Source organism: Verticillium dahliae, genomic scaffold (genome assembly GCF_000150675.1).
Source record: "Verticillium dahliae VdLs.17 supercont1.3 genomic scaffold, whole genome shotgun sequence".
Classification (NCBI taxonomy): Eukaryota; Fungi; Ascomycota; class Sordariomycetes; order Glomerellales; family Plectosphaerellaceae; genus Verticillium; species Verticillium dahliae.
Window position 1 is genome coordinate 1,341,831 of NW_009276940.1, and position 21,624 is coordinate 1,363,454.

At 56.7% G+C, this 21,624-nt stretch overlaps 9 protein-coding genes and 1 non-coding gene across 10 annotated transcripts; 6 read left to right on the top strand and 4 right to left on the bottom strand.

The window, feature by feature from the left end:
- Positions 1-128: 128 nt before the first annotated feature.
- VDAG_02052 (uncharacterized protein) lies at positions 129-857 on the top strand (the record flags this gene model as incomplete). The annotated part of the gene is made up of 1 exon (XM_009658081.1): positions 129-857. One exon carries the CDS (start codon positions 129-131, stop codon positions 855-857), a length of 729 nt encoding a protein of 242 aa, XP_009656376.1.
- Positions 858-1,350: 493 nt separating this feature from the next.
- Positions 1,351-2,355, bottom strand: VDAG_02053 (uncharacterized protein; the record flags this gene model as incomplete). Its single annotated transcript, XM_009658082.1, has 1 exon — positions 1,351-2,355. The coding sequence occupies one exon, from the start codon at positions 2,353-2,355 to the stop codon at positions 1,351-1,353; it is 1,005 nt and encodes a 334-aa protein (XP_009656377.1).
- Positions 2,356-3,993: 1,638 nt separating this feature from the next.
- On the top strand, positions 3,994-5,234 carry VDAG_02054 (uncharacterized protein; the record flags this gene model as incomplete). Its single annotated transcript, XM_009658083.1, has 2 exons — positions 3,994-4,348; positions 4,402-5,234. 2 exons carry the CDS (start codon positions 3,994-3,996, stop codon positions 5,232-5,234), a joined length of 1,188 nt encoding a protein of 395 aa, XP_009656378.1.
- A 345-nt stretch (positions 5,235-5,579) lies between these two features.
- On the top strand, positions 5,580-6,434 carry VDAG_02055 (uncharacterized protein; the record flags this gene model as incomplete). The annotated part of the gene is made up of 2 exons (XM_009658084.1): positions 5,580-5,712; positions 5,765-6,434. 2 exons carry the CDS (start codon positions 5,580-5,582, stop codon positions 5,812-5,814), a joined length of 183 nt encoding a protein of 60 aa, XP_009656379.1. The 3' UTR covers positions 5,815-6,434.
- Positions 5,961-6,041, top strand: VDAG_20080. The gene has a single exon. It is a non-coding gene; the product is annotated as a tRNA-Ser (tRNA).
- A 249-nt stretch (positions 6,435-6,683) lies between the features above and the next one.
- Positions 6,684-7,382, top strand: VDAG_02056 (maleylacetoacetate isomerase; the record flags this gene model as incomplete). The annotated part of the gene is made up of 1 exon (XM_009658085.1): positions 6,684-7,382. The coding sequence occupies one exon, from the start codon at positions 6,684-6,686 to the stop codon at positions 7,380-7,382; it is 699 nt and encodes a 232-aa protein (XP_009656380.1).
- A 110-nt stretch (positions 7,383-7,492) lies between these two features.
- VDAG_02057 (fumarylacetoacetase) lies at positions 7,493-8,848 on the bottom strand (the record flags this gene model as incomplete). Its single annotated transcript, XM_009658086.1, has 2 exons — positions 7,493-7,836; positions 7,894-8,848. 2 exons carry the CDS (start codon positions 8,846-8,848, stop codon positions 7,493-7,495), a joined length of 1,299 nt encoding a protein of 432 aa, XP_009656381.1.
- A 244-nt stretch (positions 8,849-9,092) lies between these two features.
- On the bottom strand, positions 9,093-12,837 carry VDAG_02058 (uncharacterized protein; the record flags this gene model as incomplete). The annotated part of the gene is made up of 8 exons (XM_009658087.1): positions 9,093-9,680; positions 9,765-9,828; positions 9,886-10,017; positions 10,073-10,603; positions 10,657-11,547; positions 11,602-11,645; positions 11,698-11,890; positions 12,016-12,837. The coding sequence occupies 8 exons, from the start codon at positions 12,835-12,837 to the stop codon at positions 9,148-9,150; spliced, it is 3,210 nt and encodes a 1,069-aa protein (XP_009656382.1). The 3' UTR covers positions 9,093-9,147.
- A 1,817-nt stretch (positions 12,838-14,654) lies between these two features.
- On the top strand, positions 14,655-16,335 carry VDAG_02059 (allantoate permease; the record flags this gene model as incomplete). Its single annotated transcript, XM_009658088.1, has 2 exons — positions 14,655-14,913; positions 14,981-16,335. 2 exons carry the CDS (start codon positions 14,655-14,657, stop codon positions 16,333-16,335), a joined length of 1,614 nt encoding a protein of 537 aa, XP_009656383.1.
- A 738-nt stretch (positions 16,336-17,073) lies between these two features.
- VDAG_02060 (uncharacterized protein) lies at positions 17,074-18,916 on the bottom strand (the record flags this gene model as incomplete). The annotated part of the gene is made up of 5 exons (XM_009658089.1): positions 17,074-17,927; positions 18,003-18,238; positions 18,293-18,392; positions 18,458-18,632; positions 18,692-18,916. 5 exons carry the CDS (start codon positions 18,914-18,916, stop codon positions 17,074-17,076), a joined length of 1,590 nt encoding a protein of 529 aa, XP_009656384.1.
- Between the last annotated feature and the right edge of the window lie 2,708 nt (positions 18,917-21,624).

Sequence of the window (21,624 nt, forward strand, 5' to 3'; positions counted from 1 at the left end):
CCGCATACTACATCAGGTTCTTCATTGCAGTGCATCTCTCTCGCTTGAAAACAGACCAGCGTACATCTTCGCATCGAGGGTATAGATCACCGTCAGCTCAGGTCCCCCCACCTAATCAACAGCAAGAAATGTCCCAAGTACAGAACAAGGTCTCAGGCAGAGCCAGTCCCGTCGAGACCCTCGACGAGGTCCTGAAGCTCTGGGTCCTCGCCGACAAAGCCATGAGCATCAGCGACGCGACCCCCACCCCCCGCTCCCCTCACTCGGACCCGGGCTACCGCGTCCGCGACCCAGACCTCTTCGCCGAAGACCTGGCAGCGCGCCTCGCGCGGTTCGCCGTCTCCGAGGCCAACGCGGCCGACCCGCGCGAGAGCATGCAGACAGTGCTCGAGAGCACCTTCTCGCCCGCAGCCGGCGGACAGCGCACAGCTATTTCGACGCAGCCGACGCCCGGCCTCACACGCTTCAACATCAAGCCGACGCGCAGCAGCCCGCCGCCGTCGCCGCGGCCTGGTTCCGGTTTCGGGTGCTCGCTGAATCGCATGTCCCGTGCCAGCTTGGACCGGCTTCTTCTGTTGCCAGGTCGCCTGCCGTCGCGCGGTAGTGGCATCGGGACGACTGTCCTCGAGAGGAGGGAAACGATTGCGCAGGGCCGGATCAGGGCTTCGGCCACGGACGTGGCAGATCTGCAGGACGGCATCAGAACGGGGTCAGTCAAGGTATCGGTGGGACAGCTTTGCCGCTCTGTTGGTCTGCCGGAGCCGCAGACAGGCGAGAGGTATGAACTAGTGTTTCGCCCGGCATCGGAGGAGGAGCTGGTCCGCCCACGGAACGTGAGGAGAGTCACCTGGAAGTAATAGGAGACCCCCATTTCACTGCTGCTTCGGATTGTGGACTTTGGACATGGTGCAGGGCGCTCCGAAGGTTGTGCATGCAATGGAATTGTTCGGAGAAATGGTCCCTGGAACTTGGAAGTGGTCAAATGGATCAAGGAAAGGGGGGGGGGGGGGGTAAAAGTGTAAAAAAAAAGGGAACATGAAGGTACCTCAGTATAAAAAGAATACGCTAATCGTTGATTAAAAATCTTGCTTTCGTGTAAGATCAGTCCCCTAACCTGGTTCAGGGTCCTGTGGATCGGAACCAAGGCATCGTCCTTTATGTAACATTGATATACCATCCACTTGGGATGATTTGGGAGGCCGCAGATCGTCGATGCTGCAGCCAGGGTTGCCAACAGGCAGATGTCCGGAGAGCCTGGAAGAACCTTCGCAAAGCGACCCTGTTCCTGCTGCCGACCCATGCCGCCGACCATCGACCACCCTTCACCACTCGAAGTCGACCACTCGGGGGTCAAGGGCATCTCCACGCGCTGACGTCCTCGTCAGGCTCGTCTTCGGGATCGCTCTGCGGGAATTCGACGCCCGCACCATCGTCGTAGAAGGTGCCCCTGCGCTCCTCCTCCCCATCGCCCATCATCCACTCGTCGCTGATGAAGGCGCGTCGAAGGTCTTGGCGTACGGCAAAGACCTCGCGCGTCTTGCAGAGATAGTCGACGTCGCCAAAGGAGCCGGGCTGCATCTCGCGGCCGTGGGCGCGGTAGTAGCGCTTGATGCGCGTCTGGCGGACCTTGGAGTCAACCTTTTTCGGGTCGTGCAGGCGGTACATGACGGCCCTCGACAGGGCGATACGGTTCATGCGTCCCGAATCGACCGACTTGATAATGTCACGCCACTCGCGGTCGGGGTGCTGCTTGCCGGCCCACTTGCGATACTCCTCCTCGCCGAAGAGCTTGGAGAGGGCGGGCCGCCAGTCAAAAGAGGCTTCAAAGCGGTCGTAGTCGACACGCAAGTTGGGCAGCTCCGTGTCATTGGCAATGCGGCGCAATACGAGAATGTGCGGAGCCACGTCGTAGCGGTTGGTGGGCGGCGGGGCCAGGTAGGCAGTGACCTTTTCACGCCACTGCTTGACGCATTCATCGTGCACCGTCGCGTCACTGGCTATGAGCCTGCTCGTGCCGTGCTGGCCGGCCATGGCCTTGTCGGTGTAAACGGCGCGAAGACCATCGTCCGAGAGCCGATCAAAGTCGAGGGCAAAGTTGAGGTCGCGCGGCTGGCGGTGTTCGTCGGTGACAGGGTCAAAGGCCAGAAACTCGAGGCGGCTGCGACGAAGGTGGCAATTGGCAAAGACGCGTTCCGTGACTGTTTGGAAGAACCGAGACACGAGGCGCAGATTGAGCCAGACTCGTGGTATGTATCGAGAGTCGGTGATGCAGCCTATGATGTGCATCCAGATTTCGGGAGGAAGATAGGGAAGAGAGCGAGCGCGAGTGGCTGTTGGCGGCAGGTCGGTCGTCATGGCGCGATGCGGCGGATGTCCATGTTTGGCCGATGGGCGTGGGCGGCAGCAGACGTGTCGAGCGGCGGCCAGGCGATTGTCCTTATACGATCTCGTGGGACGATGAGCTGGTAGTATTGGGGACTGCAAACAGGTCATCGAGCGTGGGATGGAGAATGGAGGGTAGAGGATGGAGGGGTCCAGCGACACGAGCATGTGGATTCCAGTGCGACTCGAAGGGCGTCCGGGGTCGATTTAGGGGCGTGGACGAAGCATTCGCCGAGAGGAGTGGCCAAGGGACCCTGCAGGGCCCTGGGATGGCTCTCTTGGGTGGTGCTCCACTGAAAAGACGTGGGCACCTGGGGGTTGTGCCTAGGAGTGCCTGGTTGATGGATGGAGATGAAATGCCTGTTGATGAAATGCCTGGAGATGCACTGGTTGGAGTGGAAATGTCCGAGTTGAAAACCCTGCAGTTGAGGAGAGGGGTGAAGGGAGGAGAGAGAGAAGAGCACCCTGACAGCCTGGTGCCTCAGGGAAGGCAGAAGAGCAAAACAGGTGAGTGACACCCAACTGGTGGCGCTCTATAAGCTGGGTAGGTACCTAGGTAGGTACCATGTACCATGTAGGCAGGTATGGAAGATAATTCCAAGTACGAAGGAGGCTGACAATCAAAAACACTAGTCATGATTCTCAGTGGTGTATACTTGGAAAAATAAATTAAGAAAACCCAATCAGAGAAAGAAGTGCATCTCCGTACCTTGTGTTGCACCTTGCCTTGATCATCCTTCCTTCGAACAAATCGTGTCCTATGCCATGATCGAGAAATGGAGGCAAGGGGCAGTCTGCCTGCACAGTGGCACATCATCTCCAGCCTCGAGATAATGGAACAAAGGTCGACGACGGACAGAAGACGTCGATACTCAATGCAGCATCCCATCGGTGTGCCACCTTTAAGACCGTTGCGGCAGATCGCGCCCAGCTGCTGGCCCATCTCGAATCCTGGGGAACACGCTTGGCTTCGTTCACGATGCCGTCAGGTCCAACGGCGATGATCCGCTGCCCCTGATCTTCATCGCAAAGACCTTGTCACAAAGAACCAATCCATGCCCGAGGCTGTGACCGGCCGGGTTGCGGCAGAAGGGACAGAGAGCAAGACATTCCAATGCATTCCGCCCAAGCATCGATCGAGAGCTTCCTGCTGTCAGCACGTGCTTGGCCCCCCCGCAAACAGATGTCCCAACGACGTCACCACCTCGGAGCTTCTGGTCCAGCCCACCCAGAGTCTGGAACAGACAGTGGAGCAGCTGAGGGAGCTCCGGTGCGCCTTCCTGACGATAGCTCCAGCTCCGGCGCCATAGCTCCTGCTGAAGCATGCAGCTCCTGCGTCATTCTGCAAACAGCTTCCCCAATGCCCCTGCCCCTGCTTTCACTGCTGTGACAGTCCCTGCCGCTGCCGCTCCGCCAGACGTCGAGTTCGTCATCCGGCAAGACTATTTCTTGCTCTTGCCTTCGCTTTTTCTCTGCCTTCCTCCTTCTTCACCTCAATCAAACAATCAAACCTCCTACGCAACCCAATCATCCCTTGTCGTGCTTCTTCCTCCCACCATCCTATACCTCTCACACCAACCAAATCCAAACACATCGACAACCACCGCCATCATGATGTCCGCACGCCCCGCCGTCCGTACCATTGTGCCTCGGGCCACGCGCTCGGTGCGCATGCCAATCCGCCAGCAGACCCGCCTCCAGTCGACGACCGGCTCTTCCACATCATCATCAGGCGGCGCCGGAGCATCTCACTTCGGTGCTGGTGTCGCAGGCGGCATTGCTGGTGTTGCCCTCTTCTCCGCCATCTACTCCTTCACGCCCGCCGGCCGCACGGCTTCCAAGGTCAACAGCACACTCAAGGACGCCGAAAAGAAGTACACAGAGGCCACGAAGAAGCTGCAGGCCAACACGCCTTCGGCTGACGAGGCCGTCAACTACATCAAGGAGTTTGCCTACTCCTACGTCGGTTGGATTCCCGGCGGCCGCGCCTACGTCGACACGGCCTTTGATGACTGGGAGAGGTCCGCAAGAACCACAAGGACGAAGCTGATGCCCTCGTCAACGATGCCTACAAGCAGTTCCAGGACCTCTCCAAGTCTGGCCTCAGCCTCGAGACAGCCTCCAAGGCCTACGATGTTGTCGCCGACCTGACAAAGAAGGTCGCCGAGCTCTCGGGTGACGCCATCTCGGACATCATCGACAACCACCCCAAGCTCAAGGAGAAGCTCGGCGGCAACGTTGACAAGCTCAAGGAAATGGGCGACGCCTACGGTCCCGAGGCCAAGAAGCAGGTTGACCAGACCTGGAAGGAGGTCAAGGACATAGTCTCGGGTGGTGTCAGCTTTACGACTCTCGAGAAGGTCCGCAAGCTCATTGAGGAGAAGGTCCAGCAGGTCAAGAAGCTCGGCGACGAGGCGTGGAAGAAGGCTCTGGAGGAGGCGAAGCCCATTCTCGACAAGAACCCCAAGGTCAAGGAGCTCATTGAGGAGAACGCCGACGCCCTGAAGCAGGGCAACGCCAAGGAGCTCTTCGACAATGCCCGCAAGGCCGTCGACTCGGGCGATCTCGGCGACCTCGAGGGCTATGTCAAGGATGCCGTCGAAAAGGGCAAGTCCAAGGCCGAGGAAGCCACGGGCGGCAGCTGGGGCAACCTCGAAAAGTACATCAAGATGGTGCCGCAGGGCGGCGATATTCTGCCCAAGCTGCAGCAGCTCGGCGAGGTGGCGCAGAAGCACAAGGCCGAGGGCGAGAAGCTGTTCCAGGAGACAATCGAGGAGCTCAAGCAGGTGCTCGAGAAGAAGTCGCAAAAGGCAAAGGAGATTGCCGAAAAGGCCGAGAAGGAGGCCAAATAATTGTTTTACCAATCAGTCGGCGTTGGGGATCCTGGGCTGGATCTGTACGATACCATGGGCACGCATTAAGCGACAGTGGACAATGCATTTGAAGTTTACATGATCACAATCTTTGCACCCGCACCAAACAACGTGACCATCCCTGGGATACCGCCGGCATACCGTAACTATTATCTGACGGGATCCTATCTCGCAAAGCTTGAATCCAATGTTGGGACGATTGACCAACGGCCCAAAGCCTCAGCGGGGGCCCCCAAAACCACATCGCCATGATGATGCAATGCGGTTCGCGGATGGAGATGCTGGGTGGGCAAGGTGGGCCAAAAATATAGCGGAGACTTTAGCATGCGGCTTCTCGCGGAGCAGCTTCCGTCTGGGGCCCCTGCGCTGATCGTTGGGCACCTTGCGTCGGTCACCATGGTGCATCTTAGCCACTGGAAGAGCATGGGATCGCTCTGGGCATCAAGAACGAGATGCTGTAAGTTGGGGCACCCCAATTGATGACTTGGTTGATTGCAAAGCGCGCAGAGGGGGTTTGTTGATGCCTTTACGCAATGAGATGGCTCAAGATGCCTCGTGATTGACGTTGACAGGCAGAGGACTCTTGCTTGCTACTGTACAGCAGGTCACATCCCCAACGGCATGCATCGGCACTGTGGTCGTACGTTGGGTAGAGTATTCTTTTTGGCTATAGTCAGCCTTGTAACTCACGCTAATATCAATCGGGCCAGGGTGGTGGAGTGGTTAACACGTACCCCTGCTAAGGGTATCTCTCCGGAGGCGCAAGTTCGAATCTTGTCCTGGTCGAATCTTTTGATTTTTGCTCTCAGATTCCCATGTCACTCATGTTCCAACACTGGATAAGTCATGGTTCTCTCATTCTGTTGGTATGGCGGCTGGTAGACAGGGCTCTACTATCTTGGCCCTGGTTGCAGGCACCTCTCCAGCTAGGCACAATGGGCTCGGTCTGGGTCGGGTTTCTCATGTTCAACGTTTGGAGCATTGTAAATATCCAAGCAACTCATCCAAGCAACTCACGGCTTCCTCCATGTGTTTGGGCGCCGAGTGACATGCGCGGAACTAGAGCATGCCATGACCCGCCAACGACGAACTTACCCCAACGGCACAAGCCGCCGCGCCGGCAAAACGCGGCCCCTCGACTTACACTGGGTTACAACGTCTCACTTCTGTTACACCCTATGAGCTGTTAACAGCAGGCAAACCTCGCCCTCACGTCTCGGCAGACCTACGCCGCGAGCTTGCAGACATGGCAATGTGCGGCTTAAGCAGGTCGACCAGCCTTGGTTTACCCCAGCCGCCTACCCCAGATCATCCACATCAGTCTTGATCAAGCTCCTAGATGTTGAGTCAACTGCCTCTTGCACCACCCTGTGAATCCAATCTCATCCTACATCGAGCAAGTGAGTGCGTCCACTGTAGTCGACCACCATGGCCATCATGTCCGAATACACACTCTACACCTACTTCCGCTCCTCCTCCTCGGCCCGCCTCCGCATAGCCCTCAACCACAAGCAGATCCCCCACACCCTCCACCCCGTCAACCTCCTCAAGAACGAACACCTCGCCGACGCTCACCGCGCCCTCAACCCCTCCGCCACCGTGCCCCTCCTCGTCCGCGAGCAACGGGACGCTCCATCCGCCACGCCCCTCCGCATAACCCAGTCCCTCGCCGCCCTCGAGTACCTCGACGAAGCCCACCCCTCGACCCCCCACCTCCTGCCCCGCGACGACCCCGACAGCAGGGCCGCCGCGCGCGCCCTGGCCGGCATCATCGCCAGCGACACCCAGCCCGTGACGAACCTGCGCATCGTGCGCCGCGTGCGCGCCCTGGGCGGCGACGCCGAGGCCTGGATGCGCGAGCTCATGGCCGACGGGCTCGCCGCCTACGAGGCCGTCGCCGCCGCCTCGGCCGGGCGGTGCTCCGTCGGCGACGACCTCAGTCTCGCCGACTGCTGCCTCATGCCCGCCCTTTGGAATGCCGAGAGGTACGGCGTCGATCTGGCTTCGTACCCGACCATCCGCCGAGTCAGGGCGTACCTTGACACGCTGCCGGCTGTGGTCCAGGCGGGGTATTACGTGCAGCCTGATTGTCCGGCTGATTTGAGAGTGGAACCATCCGAGCAGTGATTCTGTACACATGAGAACAATTCAGTGAAATGAGAAAGGATAGAGTTTGTGATCAATCATAGCTCAGAAAGGCCGCTTTTGAAAATCCCAATGCTAGCGTGTATCTTGCTTCAAAACAGCGGCAGCGCCGCCTCAATCTTGCCGCTGACCTCGCCGAACCCGACGAGCGCGCCCTCCTTGCCTGCCCAGCCGCGGATGACGAGCGTGTCGCCGTCCTCGAGGAACTTCCTTTCCTCGCCGCCCTCGAGCCGGATCGCCACCTTGCCGCCCTGCGTCTGCTCGAGGATGCTGCCCTCCGTGCCCGCGTCGGGGCCCGAGATGGTGCCCGAGCCGAGGAGGTCGCCCGTGCGGAGGTTGCAGCCCGTGATGGTGTGGTGGGCGATCATCTGCGGCCATGACCAGAGCAGGTTGCGCGAGTTGGTCTTGCTGATGGTCGTCTTGTTGCCGGTGGAAGCTGTCTCTGTCAGCGCGCGGTCCCTCGCCGGCGGCGCGGCCCGAAGCGTGCACTTACTGATGAGGTCGACCTCGAGGTCAATGCCCAAGACGTTGTCCTCCCTGCCTTCGCGCAGGTAGGGGAGCAAGTCTGTGTCGTTCTTGATGCCCTGCACCTTGATGCCGTCGAGCGCATCCGCCAGCACGACCCAGGCGCTGATGCTGGTGCCGAGGTTCTTCGCCGTAAAGGGGCCAAGAGGCACGTACTCCCAGGCCTGCACGTCACGCGCGCTCCAGTCGTTCATGAGGACGTAGCCAAAGACATGCTCTTCTGCCTTGCCCACGGGAACAGGCTCACCAAGGGTGTTTTCGCGACAGATGAACATGCCAAGCTCGAGCTCTAGGTCGAGCTTGCGGCACGGCTCGAGGGCGGGCATCTTGGGCTCGGCCTTTGGGTCGAGCAGAATTTGTCCCCATGGCCGGCGGATCGGCGTGCCGGAGACGACAACACTGGAGGCGCGGCCGTGGTAGGCGACGGGAAGATGAGTGTAGTTGGGCTGGAATGCATTGGCGGGGCCCCGGAAGAGAACGCCGACGTTGTAAGCGTGATGCTTGCCGGCGTAAAAGTCGGTATAGTCGCCAATCGACAGAGGCAGGTGTGTTTGGACGCTAGACAGAGGGAGCAGCGCAGACTCGCGCAAAGAGGCATTGTCCTTCAGAAGGGCAGCATGCTGTGTGTCCTCGGCAAAGATTGACTGAATGTAGGCCCTGACCTCGCGATGGAAGGGTCGGCCCAGCGCAGCAAAGGTGTTTAGCGTCGGCGACGAGAACACATGCGCCTGCTTCTTTATCGTCGCTGAACCAGAAAAGCCGTCGGCAGCAGCAAACGCCGCAAGATCGAGTGCATAGTCACCAATGGCAATGGCTGGACGGTGCGTCGAGTCGGACTCTGTAGAGATGACGCCAAAGGGAATGTTGGCCAGGGAGAAGTGACTCGCCGGCGAGATGGTTAGCCACGAGGTTTGGGACGTCATGGTGCCAATGTGTTGTGCTGGTAGGTATCGGCGGTAAACTGATAAGGGAGGTACGGGCGTTTTCGCGAACAATAATCGATATGAAGAAACTCGTAGACGCGTGTGCCAGGTCAAAAGAACGTTGTCGAGAGCAGAGCTGATTTCATTCACGAAGGTCTACCATTGCAGGTTGCTGACATGGGCGCTCAAACCCGCTGCAAGCCGAGCGGCAAGTGGAGGGGTCACGCGGAATGAAGTCAAAAGTGAGGGGCAGAGTTGCGACCACTGTGGGGAGCCGAAGGCGGGCGTCAAGGCCGAGTCTAGACGACGGCCTGTTCCGCTGCTGTTGCTGTTGTAGCCGCAGTACGTCGTTGACCAGAGGGAACCCCATTGGGGGACAGCGCATCAAGACGGATGTCTGCTGTCCTGTTCAAACTTCTGCATCGCCACCACGATCGATGCCTCGTCGTTTCTTCATCCGCAGTGCCGTCCTGAGTTGCTTCTGCTGTTGTGTTGCCTTTGGAGTGTTCAGACCTAACACTAGGATCCTCCCCAGATACATCGCTTGATGCCCCTTCTGGACCCCTAGCCTTCGCTTTGTGTCTGCCACGCTCCTCCAGACGGCGGTCACGTCGGGCGTCTCTCACCTGCTTTTTCAACTTGCGCGTCACGGATACGGCGTGTTCCTGGACGCTGTCACTAGTAAGTCCTATATCCAACCACTTTCCATATATCGGTGTTTTCGTGACGATGGCACACGCGACAACATGCCAGATCGACCACAGAAACGTCCTGATCCACGTGCTGAAGGCGATCGCGAGGGTGATAACGATGATGAAGATGGAGACGGGGACTGTAGCTTTGTTAGCGTGTTAGCTGTCATGTCAGGCAGGTCGTGCCTTGCATATTGTGGCAAATTCCTGGCCAATCTTGAGACTCCCATTGGATCCGAGTTCAAGTGCATTCATCCCGAAGATGGCGGCTGTGAAGGTCAATGGGAGCTGTAAACTGTTAGATACGGCTGTTGATGCAAAGACTCCAGGATCGCGGCAACTTACGAACACGATTGTCACAACAGTGAACAGCATGATTGATCGCCCTTGTTTGACGGTTTCCTCGGACTGCTTCAGAGACATCCAGGCCTGGACCACACCAGCTTGCTGTTGCTTCAGGGCAAGAAGTCCCTTCACCTGTAAAGTGTCAGTCTGTGGTTCCAGTGCGCCCGAGGTGGGATGATCAGCTCACGCCTTCGCAAGTACTCAGGGCACTATCCCGCAATTGCTCCAGCTCTTTGATACGCCACTTGATCTTCGTTTGCACCTCTTTGGCATTCAGTTCGAAGAAACGAAAGATTTGCTTCCTTGCTTCTGGATCGTTATACACGGTAGGCTGAGGGGCTTGCCTGGCGTTAGGCGTCGGCGACGTTGTATTTTGGCTGGGAGAGGGCATCTGCCCCCTCGCCGTATCTGCGCTTGCCCCCGATATGGCTTCCGATAGTACTCCCCATATATCGTCCGAAATGTAAACGTCTAGCATGTGTTTTACATGAGTTATGAAGCTTTCCAAGACGAAAAGATGTGATCTAACAACGTAGATCATAATGTCGAGCTCTTCTTTGATGTCCTCGATCTCTCTGTGTAAGGCAGCCTCCGGGTTGATGTCGAGCAATGGCACGTGAAGTTCTGACATCTCACTGTTTCCCGGCCGTCGGTAGATAAGGTTAGCGTTATCTGTCCACTTATAAAGCTTGTCATAGGCAATTGTCTCCTTTCTCGACTGCGGCGCGTCAATACATGTCACTAAGGTACGTAATGCGTTTATATTCTTACCACATTACCGATTGCCTCTGAGAACTGGTCAATGACCTGTGGTTGCCGATCACTCTTCCGCGCACGATCGAAGAATGTATTGGAGCATTCGTCAATAACCAGGAGTCCCAAATCGAACACTGACCGGATTTGGTTGGGACGAGCTCTGTCAAGCTTTGTGCGGATTGCTTTGTGTACACCGGAGTAATCGTACTTCTGAGTGCCGTATCTTTTCGGGAAGGAAGTTATGAGCGTCTTCTCGTCCAATACCCACATCCAAAGTTGGTCAACCATCATCACACGAGAGACCTTTTGGATCCCTGCCGTGCAGCTGCGGCAAGGACTTTCATATAGATCCTGATGGTCAGGCCAACCTCCATTGTCGAATTGGTGGAAGTCTTTTGACTTTGCTGTCGTTGCACGATACACGACCTGGTCACGGTCGCGACTCTTGGTGGTGTTCAAGGTCCAGTAGTAGGCCTGGTCGAGGGTCCGCCTGGGATGAAGTGGAGGGTCCCAATTCAAGTAATTCTTCAACAGTCTCCTGTCCCGAAAAGTTGACATAGCCTCGTAGAGCCTAGCAGCATCCACAAGGAACTGGCCTAACTCTCTCTTCGGGTTCGTTGTTGATAGAATGACCCGCCCATTCTTTTCGATTCGGAGTCCCTGTTTAACAAGGACAGGATTTGGATCTGGGAGGACCGACTCTATGAGTTGGTTCCTTTTGGGCTGAATCTTTGGTGCAAGGCTCGGGCGAAGATCGGGGTGAAGGGCCTTTCTAGCTTTTATGCGCTCCTCTCTCCTTTTTTGTTCTTTTTGTTGGCGATTCTCGAACCATTGGTCAGCAAGGACTTCCATTTCTAGCGCAAATTTGTTGCGCAACCTGTCAGTCTCCCAGTGAAGATACGGCATCTCAGCTTCGAGTCAGCAGCATATTGAGACGAGGATTGTTCAGAGTCACCATACGAATAATACCATATTTCTTGGTGTTTGGCTCAATAATTCTGTGTCTGGAAGGGGGTCAGGGCCAAGCGCGATACGAAGGATGATAGAGTCACAAACCAGAAGAAACGGCCTCGCACATGGGCCGCATATGGCGAGAATGGGGCGCCGAGCCTGCAGACCCATGCATTTGTCCCCGCCAGTACTGTGGCCTAAGCATCATGTAGGTCTTGGTGTTGTATGGCTCTTGCAGCTCGTGGATGACGCCGTCAAAGCTAGGAGGATCCTGGCCGTAGTACAGATCAAGTGCTCGCTGGCCCTGTTAGAGTAGTCCAATTACTGCAGACAAGACTCTTGTGGAAAGACAAATACCTCGATCCACTACATTTGCCGTTAGTTTCAGGGCAGGTAATAGAAGTATAGACGAGGACCACTTACGCTCATGTTGTTCGCAGGAAAGTGCACATATGAAAGGGAATCCTTTGAGCGCAGCTCTAAGAGCCGGTTAGGCGATTTCTCATACTTGTCCCCGAGCTTCAGAATAGTCGCCACGTTCGTTGTCTCGAGTTCCATTTTACCTTTCGAGGCTTTCGCCGGCGGTTCAGCGTGAGTCTCTCGGCCTCTGGCCTCAAAGTTTTCCTTGGGGAGGCTCTCTGAGTCCTCATAGAGGATGACATGGACGCTGATATCTTCTTCAGGATTATAATCGTCCTCCGGCGGCTCTGAAATTGGTGTTTGAGCCTGTGGTGTGTTGGCTCTGGCGTTGTCTTCGTCGCCCAGGTTCACTGATTCCGACGCCGGGGTGGAAGAATGATTTGGCCTGGATGAAAGGTAACATGGTAGAGGATTGAGTCCGGACTGTGCAATGAGCTTGACACCATCCCCGTATTCGGCTGAAGCTCTCCACTTCATTAGGCTCTCTTCGAAGTTGTGCACGATGTATCTCTCGTCTGGGGACCTAGCCAGCGCCTTTCGGATATGGTCGAACCGCTCCATATTCCGGTCGCATTGTTTCTTCCACTTGGTCATTTTCGCTTCAACGTGGTTCTTCACACGCGCTTCCTGGTCCTTTTGTGGCTCATTGACTTTGAGTCGGTCCCGCTCGCGCTCCAATTCTTTCGCCCACACCTGATGGTTTACGTCGAAGAAGCCTGCCCGTTCTCCCACTTTGATGCAGCCCAAGTAATGCAGCATGTGATTGCTGATATTATCATCGTGTTGTTCAGAGCTGAGACAAGTTATCTGTGGATAGTCGGACATTGTTTCCTAAAAAAACCGATGAAGCATGACAAGAGGTTGACCAAACTGAACCATGTTCTCTGGCCACGCCTGGGTAGCGGAGGACCGTGTTAAATAGGCGATTTCGGGGCAAGATGCGGCTCAACTCGAACAGCATGCTACGACGACTGACGACATGGGAACTCGGGGGGCGGCTTTGGGGTGCAGCCTCGTCCCGAACAAAACAGGTTCGCCAAGAACAGCCATAACCGGGGGGGTTGCGGGCATGCAAGCCCCTCAGAAGACAGGCCAAAAGGTTCAGCCCGCTCTGCTCTTGTGGATGACGAGAGCGCCGAGCGAGCAGGAGTTGGACCAACAGGAAGCGAGTTGTGGGAGGCATATACAACCCAACAAGCTATCAAGGCACCACCCTCCAAGGCTCGGCCGTAAAAACAAGTTGGTGGTCAGCAATGAGCTTGTCCCACGAATGATGGTTGGGCCAAAATTGACTGTCAGTACAAGGGCAGGTGCAGAAGGCTTGTCGAAACCGCAAGGCTGTAAGAATGGTGTCCGGATAGGGTGTCGTACGCGTGGAGGATCAGCAAATAGTGAACTATTCCCGGTGGTGCATGATGCCCGTGGCCGTACTGGGATGCCTTGGCTATGCTTCACTTGGGGTGATCAGGCTACCTAGTTGAACCGAGCACGCGAGGCTGGCAGAAGCCGACCAATGTGGCTTACGGTGAGTCCGATGTGAAACGTGACGAGTCGGTCATTGAGGGGAAGCGAGATCTCGATGGCGGACAAGTTGATTCTGCAATCATCGCGTGCCGAAAAGAGAGGGTTTACGAAAGAGGTGGGGGGCCATGTAGCCGCGCGGATTCGAAGCCTGCGGACGCTGTCTTGTCCTCGGAATCCGTGTTTCGTGTTTGAAGACAGAGTCTCATGGGAAATGTCAGTTCTGTTTCTCATGGCAGCACTGTAGTCGACTTTCGGTCGCTATTGCTTTCAACTGCGATTGTCTTGTCTGGGAGCTGTTGTGCACGAAGGTGGCTATGTGATCGGAGTACCTACCTAGGCTTCGAGGGAGCTGGTTGTTCCAAAGGTGGTCAGAGCTCCCACCGGCCCGGCCCAAGTCCCGACTCTGCTCCTCCCTGCCCCTCGTCTCTGCCAAGCCTGCCTACCCACCATTCCCCCTCCTCTGCTGCCCCTCCTCCAGACGATTCCCCAGCTACTATCGACTGGAGACATTGAAAGCACAACCCGCATCTGGACAGACCCAATTATTCAACAGAAACCCAAACTTCATCGAGTTGGAAATCCTGATGTCTTGAGAAGCAACAGAAAGAATATCCAGAAGACGACGATCCCAACATGGCTACTGGCCCCCACGTCGGGTCCCTCACGTGATACAGGAATAGCCTCAACAACCCGACAGTACCCGTCCCCCAGCGACCATCCCACCCAAGAGATCCAATCGCAGCATCGGCAGACGCAACAGTTGCGATGCCAATCCCACGCTCCCAGCCTCAGGGTGCGCTAGCGCCTCGCCTGTCATTTCAACACCTCCGGTACGGATGGACACAACGCGGGCATAACCCAGAAAGCCTTTGAGTGCAAGGCCTGGACCGATCAAAGAACCCAGGGAATGAAGGCTGAAATGCTCCCCGAGCAAGCGACCAGGGGAGTTCGACGCGCCAAGCGATGCCACGATCCGCGCTGAAAATTATTTCGCTCGACATCATTCTATCCTGGGCGCCGCGCCTGACCAACTAAAAAATCTGTCACGCCCATGCCACATGCTATCTGACTCAACGTCTCCAACATTTTTTTCCTCATTCGCACCCACCGACCGTGCCATGGCTGACGAAAAACGTATTGACGAGCCCAATGCAGTCGCGCCGGCTTCCGCTGCCGTCGCCGACCCCACGCCGGCAGATGTTGAGGCCGCCAGGACCATGTCCCCGACTGCCGACGTTAGCGGCGCAACCAAAATTCGGGGTGGCGATGAAGCTCTCGCCATGGTTGGCGAGCAGCAGCAGAGCTATGATCCAGCCGTTGCAGCGCGTGCTGTGCGTAAGATTGATTGGTTCCTCATGCCTGCCATGATCTTTGGCTGTAAGTCAAGCCGCTTCGCCCGCACAACATAATCCATCGTCCAACAGCCCGTACTAACAAACAATAGATGGACTTGTCTACTACGACAAGGCCATCTTGGGATCGGCTGTCCTGTTTGGCATGACGAAGGATCTCAAACTCTCGATTGTCGTCGACGCCACCACGACACCTCCCACCATGGACACGACTCGCATGTCGTGGGCGACCTCGCTCTTCTACTTTGGCATGCTCGGTGGCCTGTACCCCATGACATATGCCCTTCAGCGCTTCGACATTGGTCGCATCCTCGGAGGCATCGTCATTCTCTGGGCCGGCATTTGCATGCTGACGGCGGCCGTCGTCGATTACAAGGGTCTCTACGTTCAGCGCTTCTTCCTTGGCTTTGTCGAGTCCATTATACCCACGGGCTTCATGTGCATCGTCTCTGGCTACTACACGCAAAAGGAACAATCCATGCGCCAGAGCTGGTGGTTTTCCTCCACTGGCCTGTTCACCATTCTCGGCGGTGCCCTCAACTACGGCTTTGCCCAGATCACTGGCGGGGCACTCACCCGATGGCAGTACATCTACCTCCTCGCGGGATGCCTCACGTTCCTCTTTGGCATCTTCTGCTTCTTCATGCCCAACTCACCTGTCAACGCCTGGTTCCTGACGCCTGAGGAGCGATTCGTGGCCGTCGAGCGCCTCCGCTACGGCCAGACCGGTGTTCGCTGCACGACCTTCAAGTTCTCCCAGGTCAAGGAGGCCATCCTCGACATCAAGGTCTGGCTCGTGGCCATCATGATGGCGTCAGCCTACACCATGAACGGCGCCGTCTCGGGCTTCGGTCCCCTCATCGTCTCCACGTTCGGCTGGACCGCCCGCGAGTCCATCCTGTTCCAGTTCCCGCTCGGCGGCCTCTGCTTCCTCGTCATTCTCGCCACGGGCTTCGCGGGCTCCCGCTTCCCCAATATTCGCATCTTCATGCTCATCGCCTGCTGCCTGCCCGTCATCGCCGGCTGCGCCATCATCTGGAAGTCGGCCTGGTACCACCACGCCCCGGCCCCCGTCATCGGCTACTCGATCACGGGCTTCTTCGGCGGCGTCGTCTCCCTCATCATCACCGTCGGCATGTCCAACGTCGCCGGCCACACCAAGAAGAGCTTCATGGCCGCCACCATCTTCGTCGCCTACTGCGTCGGCAACATTGTCGGCCCCCTGCTCGTGCGCTCCCAGAGCAGGCCCGACCACTACCCCGAGCTCTGGACCGGCCTCATCGTCTGCTACGTCATCTGCATCCTCGCCGCCGTCGCCCTGTACTTTGTCCTGCGCAGGGAGAATGCCAAGCGGGAGGGCCAGGCTGTTGACGAGGAGGAGCGCGCCAAGCTTGCTTTCCAGGACTTGACGGACAAGGAGAACCCGTACTTCCGCTACGTCATGTGAAGGCGGACACTCAGATGACGGAAGTCAACATACTATGTGGTGGGATGTGATGGTAGGAGATGGATACACGATACCCAAAATAAACATATGATCGTTGCTTGTCACAAGAAGCACATTCATATGGGTGTATGACATGTGATTGAGGGCCTTTGGTAGGCCATGATGTCACGCGTGTGGTAGATCCTCGTGGACCATTCTGACGCTGCAAACACATGACAGTATAACTCATAGAATGGACAGCTCTCAACTCCATTCAACGACACCCGATCCCTGGCGGTCCCGGGTACCTATCCCGAGAACAAACGGAAAATCCTGGGCTTTTTTGGGGGATCTCAATCTTCGACCCGAAATTTGTCGCAAACGTGATTCAAACATCACTCCCTGATCAACAAGATCAAGCAAGAAAAAATTGAAAGGCCTTTCTCGGCAGCGTATTATCGCTCATGTCCCCCTAGACGCCAATCTATGCAAGAGAAAGAAGCCGAGGCACGCGTCGACCCCGTGGGCGCGCGACAAAAGTACCCCGAGAGGGAAAATAAAAGAGGTTAAAACAAAGTGACCAAGGGCCCCCGCGTGTACGCCGCGCCTCCGTTGCGCTGCCCTTGTGCCGTTTGAAATCCAAGATTGCATGCCGCCCATTCGCAGATGCTATGCTGCCCCATCCCCGTGTTTCCGAAATAACGCCAAAAGCCAGAATCGTGTCGCTAAACGAATAAACTCCCGTCGTCGCCGTTTTCGCTACCTCGGTACCTCTTCTTCTTTGGGTGTCTCTGCTGCTAATGGCTGCTCCGCCGGTGCTTCGTTCCTCGGCAGCTCCTCCTGCGCTGTTTGCATCGTTTCCAGGGGCTCAGTCGGTGGCGGTGGTGGCACTTGGGGCGGTGGTGGATGATCGTTAGAAGAAAGCTCAGCGGGCATGTTCTCGTCGCCAAGCTGTCCATCATTGAGCTCTGCTGGTAGGCCTGGCCTTGTATGTGCTGGCACAGAGCCCGGTGCCGACGGTACCGGGGGGACGCCCTGGAGATCAGTCTTCGTCGTGGCCATTGGCGCAACCATGGGGAACTGTGGCGAGCCAAACCCTGGCTGCGACTGCCCCGTGTGCTGCGCTGCTATTGGCACCTGCTGCTGATACATGCTGTAGCTGTGTTGCGGCCAGATGGAGCCAGGGGGACCGTAGTGCGGGGAATGCGGTGGCCACGGCGTGTGTGTTGAGGCACTGCCCGGTGAAGCCGTCGCTTGTCGGTTCGGGTCCTGCGGATCAGGTGAATCTTGGTGAGGTCCCTGTTGGGTTGGCGTCGGATACCCCTGAGGATAGGGGTGCATAGGCATCGGGAAATATGCCGGCATGTAAGGATGAGGCCCCGGTGGCACAGACTGTCCATCTGGTGAGTTGGACGAGGTGGATTGAGGGGGGAATGGCGGCCCGTAGTATGGGTAGTGAGGGTGAGGTGGGTAGTGAGCCCATGGTGGATAAGCAGCCATGGCATGTGTCATGTGTGGCGATGTGACCGTCTTGTCCGCCTCAGAAGCTTGCGTCGTCGTCTGAGACTTGGTGCTGGCGCTTGACTTTTGGCGCATGTCATGGAGAGCACGACCTGCGATGTGTCAGCTGTTATATCCCCAGTCATGGCGTGGTGCATCCTATTGATAGGCCAGGGAAGAAAACATACCGAAGCGAGCGACTGTGACAACAAAGAGGAGAAAATTGGCAGTTGCCACGCCGGTGGCTGCGAAGGTTGCCACGACAAATCCGCGGGCATATTCCTGGATGAACTCATTATAATGTTTCTTGTACTCAGGGCCTAGGCCAGTGACATAGGCATCGATAGAGTCAAGGTCATCCGAATGACTGGCGAGAAGTGATGTCACGATGAGCCAGAATACCAGGCTCAGGATTTCAAGACCGCTGGGATCCATGTCAGCAAGTTGCGATACGACATCAACACAGGTCCTCACGTACAGGTGGACCCAACAGTTGTACATGATGGGGAGAACGAGAACTGCTGTGCCGAGCCACGCCAGATAGACGAGGGTCCAGGAGAAGGCGAACCATGCGAAAGCTAAAGAAAACAAGTCAGTAACCTGGGGAGGAAGCGCGAGCCAGGTACATTGAGGGAACACTTACGATACCCCTCGGACCCGCTCCAGTTCTTCCAGAGAGTCAGCCAGCTTTCTTGACTGGATTTGCCTGTAGGATCGCGAATGGAGATCTGTCGTACCGTGATCCTCCTATACCCAACGGCCTTTTGTATAGTGGCTACCCCATATGCGGTCAGGGCCAGTGTGGCTATGGCGAGGAGCTGTATGATCCGTCAGTACGTCGACCCATATCACAGATTGACAGACGATTTCTGCCTACCAGCTGCAACACGCGAACTCCGGCAATCCAAACAGACATGTGCGGAACATGACTGCGGTTGCGGCCGTCTTTGGCCCAGATATTCTTTGTCAGGAAACGGTGCACATGGTGCTTGGTGCGCTGGAGGAACGGCGTCGGAGGCGTCGAGTTTTTGGGTTCGGCATCCACGGGGGAGCCAGAGGGCGTGGTCGCGTCTTCTGCCGGCTTTGGTTCCTGAGCATCCATAGGGCGAAGGGCCGCGGGCGCGGGCGCGGGTGGGAGGGAAGAGACAAACCCCAGTGGCGAGGTTTGTGTGATCGACCTCGTTGGGAAGTGTTGTGCTTCGTCGGGGCTGTGTTGTTGGTGGTAGTGGTGGCTCGGAAGGTCGGTCAGTTTGGCGAAGTGTCGGTGCTCCTCTCGATGAAAGAGAGGTCGGTCGAGAGGGGAGGGTGAAGCAGGAAGTAGGAGGCGAGAGAGTTAGCGAAGAATCGTCGGCCTAGGCGTTTGTCGATGGACGTCACGGGTATGGTCGCGTCGAAGGTGAGGCATGGAAGACGGCGTGTCTCGGTTAGGGCGTGTGTGCAGTGCAGGCGAAGCTCGAAAGTTGGCTTTGGAGGTTCGTGACCAAAGACTTGGAAGAGGTGTTCGGTCAAGGGTAAGGGTCGAGGTCATCCAGTGGCATGGAATTCGACTGCGGGTAATATGGCGGGCGGCCTGCCTGGCTGGCCGGCTGTCTCCAGTGCGCAGTGCGTCAGGTAGTGCCCAGTTGCAAAGTTGGCCCGGGTGGCAGGTGGGCCTGGGGTGGTGGGGGGAGGTAATTCCTTGGAATTGACACTGTCCTTGTTGCCGTTGTTTGTCTTGTTATGTAGAGGATCGACTCAGAGCTGGCACTGTATTAAGACTGTGCTTCTGGACGCACTTGCCTGCCAAGTTCGCCCTTGGCCCCGGCTCTGGGCAGGATGGGCAGTGCATCTGACGAGATCCATCCTCGGAGACTGATCTGCAGTCATTGGACACATCGCTCGGGATGCCCCGCACTGCCAAGAGACAGGCTGATTTTGCTGGTCATGATTCGGCCATCCGAGTGGCCCAGCGAGAGAAACATCATCATCTCGGGCAGGGAACCCACCTCGCAGACACAGACGTCACAACAATGGCTATTGTCCTCTATAACGCAGCGAGATGAGTCCCATGGGGAAATAGGTTTCATCGTCTGCGCAGGAGATGCTTGACAGTCACTCGTGGCCATGGCGGGCATCGTCCCTTTTATACACTGCATCTCGTCGCAAATGAGCGAGGCGGCAGCATCTCATCTCTGCCCTGTCAGTACTTCCCGCTTTGATCCTCGCCGTCCAGCGCCACAATCGGCCAACCAAACCCCTTTCGCTCAACCATCGAAAACCTTTGTCTTGACTGTGCATGTACACTCAACCCTTTTAGCCGTCCCTTTGCAACGGGAATGTGGCTTCAAGTAGATGATATGGCTCTCTCGAATCGACCAAGGGTTGCCAAATGCGGGAGGCAGCAACACGCAACACACATGACGAATCCTGGTGTGGCTCATCATCCACCCTCACTCACCACAACGTCGAGACAAGACGACGACCGTTGCTGCGCCCACGAATCGGGCGTGCCATGACGGATAGATCAGCGCGACAGATGCCTCGTCGCTAGGGGTGCAGATACCCGAGTCAGTGGGAGAATAAGAGACTTTCCGCGTACACCTCCCTCCTCCACCTCCACCGCCGGTTCAATCCACTCGCGGTACCAGACCGACGCACCCAGCTTGCTTGTCTCTCCAATTTCAAGCATCATCGTGGAGGCCAAGCTTCGACATCGCCAAGTTGCTAGGCCAAGCATCAATGGCAGACGAGGATGGAGAAACGCCCCCAATGACTTTCCCATCCCAACCCCACTGCTTCGTGATGCGACCCCTTTCTACGACCTCAACTCGTCCCAATCGCCCTTTCAGCTTTTCGGTGTGTTCTCCCCCGGTGGTTTACAGTGAGCGACAGGCCTGAAGTGGGCTAGCAGTGTACCATGAAACCACTCTAACAGGGCCATCCCGGTCCAATGCCTGCTCCAATAAGGGCACGTGTTCACCGGCCTTCTGTCCCTCCATCTCCCAATCTCGTCGAGTTTGCCCTTCTCCACTGGGCCGGCTGGCCCTCCTCCCCTTTGGCTGTAATTACAGAACACTGGGGCGAGCCACTGCACTGGCGAGGCTGTGAAGCTGAAGGAAGCGCATTGTCTCTGCATCAAGATGTACGGGCCTGTCGTTGAGAGGACAGAGATAAATCTCGTTTGGTTTCTTTGTTCAGTTGCACATTTTCAATGGGGACGTGGTCTGACCAGAATTCCAATCCCACGTTTCCCGGCGCAATAAGCTTCAACGGTTGGCCAGAAAAGAAGCTTAAATGCCTGACATCCCGGTTCGCCGAGGAAAAGCCCAGCCGTCACACTGGACGATGGCCCCCCGCCCAGGTGTGCCGTATTGCCGTGCTGCGGATCAACCGGGGGGGAGCGCTGGGCGATTGATGTCCTTTGGGTTGGCATACTTGGGAAGAAAAATAAAGCAAGAAAAAAGACTGACGGGTAATGTGGGAAGCTTTTCGATAACCTTGTATTGTGTTTGATTTGATCATCACGCTGCTACAATGCCATGGTTTTTCGGCAAGGCGCTTCCAGGGCGCTGACTGGGGACGATAGCACGTTAGCTACTGTGCCACTGTCCATGTGTTCTTTGTCCGACTCTCTCGCCTTGCATCGTTATCCTCCGGCGTCGGAAACTATTGGCAAACGCCAATTCGCCGTCGGCGGCTCGTCACGACGTTCTGCCGAGCCCGTCGTGACTCGTGAGCCGCTGCGCGATGTCAGAGTTTGATACCATTGGGTCATTTAATTAAGTTTGCCCCGGCCCCAAAGAAATATAAGATTGGCTGCCATGCACGGGA